The sequence below is a fragment of the Lynx rufus genome, unplaced genomic scaffold (genome assembly GCF_022079265.1).
Source record: "Lynx rufus isolate CCGP_SWC_20201006 ecotype Redwood Valley unplaced genomic scaffold, mLynRuf1.p SCAF_1, whole genome shotgun sequence".
NCBI classification, from domain to species: Eukaryota; Metazoa; Chordata; class Mammalia; order Carnivora; family Felidae; genus Lynx; species Lynx rufus.
The window spans coordinates 149,546,061-149,549,491 of NW_025814823.1; the positions used below are offsets into that span (position 1 = coordinate 149,546,061).

At 40.3% G+C, this 3,431-nt stretch overlaps 1 protein-coding gene and 1 non-coding gene across 2 annotated transcripts; both read left to right on the plus strand.

The window, feature by feature from the left end:
* The first annotated feature begins 602 nt into the window (after positions 1 to 602).
* LOC124518695 (cytochrome c oxidase subunit 7C, mitochondrial) lies at positions 603 to 2,856 on the plus strand. The gene is made up of 3 exons (XM_047088724.1): positions 603 to 801; positions 1,787 to 1,930; positions 2,731 to 2,856. The coding sequence occupies exons 1-2, from the start codon at positions 727 to 729 to the stop codon at positions 1,901 to 1,903; spliced, it is 192 nt and encodes a 63-aa protein (XP_046944680.1). The 5' UTR covers positions 603 to 726; the 3' UTR covers positions 1,904 to 1,930; positions 2,731 to 2,856.
* Positions 2,568 to 2,630, plus strand: LOC124523601 (small nucleolar RNA Z39). Its single transcript, XR_006965046.1, has one exon. It is a non-coding gene; the product is annotated as a small nucleolar RNA Z39 (small nucleolar RNA).
* Positions 2,857 to 3,431: the final 575 nt, after the last annotated feature.

The following is a 3,431-nucleotide window of genomic DNA, read 5'->3' on the forward strand; positions in this document are numbered from 1 at the left end:
CCTTGAGTTTGCTCTGCCCTGTCTCTAATTCTGTTCTATTTAATAACCTATATTTTTCAGGAATCCTTCCCTTAACAATTCATCTCAATTTTCTCTCCGACATATTTTGTACTACATAGTGTTTGGTTACTTCAGTTAATGCTTTGTTTCCTCGTATAAGATCACGGTATACACCTCTCTCAGCGCTGGCAGAGTACTGCAAGTCACAGGCTCCTGGCATTAAAAGAAAACAAACAAAAAATCCCCAAAAAACAAGAAGTAAAGGTTTATTTTTGTGTTCCATAAACTCGGTGAGACTGCGTCACTCAATTCAGTACAACTGTTCTGGAATCCGGCCCCTAAAATCCTGATCAGAACTCGACAAGAAATCAGGTTTGACTAAATTGCACGTAGAAACCCCTTGGGCTCTTACCCTCCCGGCCTCCCGAACACACACAGCCAGTACCTCTACCCGACCCCCACAAGCAATCCGGCTCTCGCGTCGGACTATGTTTCCCATAGTCCTTCAGAGCCGACAAGGCGATGCCGCGTTCTGAACTACAATTCCCACAATCCTCAGACCCCACCATCTTGTCTCATTTTCTGTGGCCGCTCCCCATTTCCCATCTTCCCTTCCGGGTCTTACACACCGGAGAACAAGGTCGTGAAAAGAAGAGGACTTGGTTTGGTACTGTCGTTTCTATCGTCTAGGGGCTCTGCGCTTTTCGCAGAACTTCCAACAGCGCTATGTTGGGACAGAGCATCCGGAGGTTCACAACCTCTGTGGTCCGTAGAAGCCACTATGAGGAGGGCCCAGGGAAGGTTAGTGTGTTAGGGGCCCCGTTTCGTTGGGGGAGGGGGCACTTAGCTGCGATTTGCTGAACTCCAAGGCCTCCCAAGGACCGTGGAGAGGGAGACGGTAAGCAGGAGAGGTGAGCTGGGACGTCGGGTAGCGTTCCACTTCCCCCAGGAACCAGGGGCAAAGCGCAGGACCCCGGTTGCACGCCGTCGGCGGGTAAAGGAAAGAATAGGAAGAGCCTTAGGCCCCACTTGGCCCTAGCGCTCCCGTCCGCGCCCTCCGAGATCTGGAGGGTCCCTGAGGCCAATGCTGCAAATATTTGTGGCTTAAAGCCGAACTAGAGGTCACCGGACTCGGAGTGAAGGTCGTCGGAAACAAAGGAGGATGTGAGGGCCTGTGGTTGTGGGTCGAGTCTAAGCTAGTTAACTAAATTAGAAGTATTAAATCTCTTTAGTTGAAGTTGGGTTTAGCGTCAAGTATCAATAGCTTAAGTCGAGTAGTTAGCAGTAACAACCTCCAGTGATCGAGGCCTAGTAGGAAAGGGCGGAAGAAGGGTTTTCGATGGTGGCGCCACTTGGTTATGAAAAAGTCAGTCTTCGTAATTCAGTTAACTTTGCCGTGTGCCTTTACAAGGTGACTAGTTTCTAACAAATAGCAAACCAGAACAGTGCATTCTTTTTCCAAAACAGGCCCCCTGAAGAATAAGTTTTTTGGCTTTTCTAAAGTAAAAGGGAAAACTTAACCAGTGTGATACACCGGAGTTATTAAGACCACTGCCTGTGCTCAGTAAAGCCAGTGCTTTTTTTTTTTTTTTAAACCTTACAGTGTTGTCCTACATGAAGGTCATAGGATGTAAAACATAATGTTTGAAATACGATATGATATATGGCATACATAACCTGATTATGTAAAAACAAATACCTAGCATCCCCTGTGTACTTCTGTAATCTATAAAATCAGATGATTCAGTTTCATTTTTGTTGGTTGTTCTCTTTTTTCCCCCAACAGAATTTGCCATTTTCAGTGGAAAACAAGTGGCGGTTACTTGTTATGATGACTATGTACTTTGGATCTGGATTTGCTGCACCTTTTTTTATAGTAAGACACCAGCTGCTTAAGAAATAAGGATGTTTTAATTAATCCATTAAACAGGTAATTAATGGATTTCTAATCTTAAAACATTGTTTTTCCTTATATTTTTTCCTCCCCCCCCCCCCATCACACCCACACAGTGTGTAGGGCTGATTTCTGAAGTTAGTGTAGATGTGGCCTTGGTGGAGACACTTTGGTGAACCAATAAACAAACGTTTCTTTGCCTGAAAGCCAGTGTATATTGGATACTACTGTTTGTCAGGCACACTTTACATTAATGTCGTCTAGTTACACCTAGCAAGCCTGTGAGGTTGGGTGACTTCACCTGGCCTAAGACACAAAGATGTTAAGTTGCCTCATATCCATTAACTGGTGATAGTGAACCAGGATTTTTAGCCAGTCTTGTTTCAGTTCACACACTTAACCAGGTAGAGTTCTGATAGACTAATTAATGTTAGGGCAACATATGTTTGTGCATACCCCAATCAGTCTTATGTGCTAGAATATTAACAGATTCTTTGCGTGAGAAGAAAAGATTTATTTAGCATAATCAGAATTTGCCTCAGCAACATTTTGGGAAGATCTGTGGAATGATTGGAATAAATTCCAAAACTATCCTTTGGAAAGAAAAAACTCTATTCTTCATAATATACAAGGGAAGTTCTTTATCCAAGTGATGCATAATGGAAAGATTTTGGTGCATATGATGAAGCAAATCAGTATGAATAAAGTCATGATACTGTAAACGCTTTCTGATGTACCAAACTGATGGACAGACAATATGTGTATGAAAGTACATGGTTTCTGTTTTAATAGGTGAGACATTTTAAATACCAATATATATTTTTTTTTATTTGCAGGTGTGAAAAGGAGCATTTTAAGAGGTGCAGTCTCTTTGAAAAATGGATCAAACTCTTGAATTCAACATACTCAATATGTTTGTAAATAAACTTATGGCATGAATCCTTAATGCCTCTTCTCTGAAACCTGGAATGTAATAATTGTGCTGACTTTTTATTTAGGAAATGTTCTAGTATTTGTTTGTTCAAAATATGTGTAAATTTAGCCTATTTTTTGGTTTTAAATTTTGAGATTTAATTTTTGATTACTAGGTCAGGACCTTGTTGGTGATTTATGTTATATAAAATGCAAACTTGACTTTGTTGTCCCAGAATAATTTTTTTTAATTGAAAAAGAGGAAGAAGTGTACATTTAGTCTTTACTTGAAGCAGTAAAGTTGTTTTTCTTCATGAGTAACAATTAATCATGAGGAAAACCAATAGTGAGTGTATAGAGTGAAGTCCAAGATCTTTTTTCCCTCCAGGCTTGTGATCTAAAACTAAATTTTTTGCCTTGATAAATTTGCTATTGACCAATACTAGTTTTGTTTAGACTGAATAAAAGTAGAATATTTGAAATGAAATGTAATAGCATGCAAGATAAAACATAGAAATACTCCCAAGTTTATTCTTGAACTTTAGTAGACATGGACTAAAAGATGCCTCTGAAGAGTAATTGTATCCGTGAATCAAATTTATGTTATGGATGGTAAAATGCTGTT

Coding starts and splice junctions, on each gene's coding strand:
- LOC124518695 (XM_047088724.1), top strand. CDS start 727: ATGTTGGGACAGAGCATCCGGAGGTTCACAACCTCTGTGGTCCGTAGA. Junction 802..1,786: donor ATGAGGAGGGCCCAGGGAAG/GTTAGTGTGTTA, acceptor TTCCCCCAACAG/AATTTGCCATTTTCAGTGGA.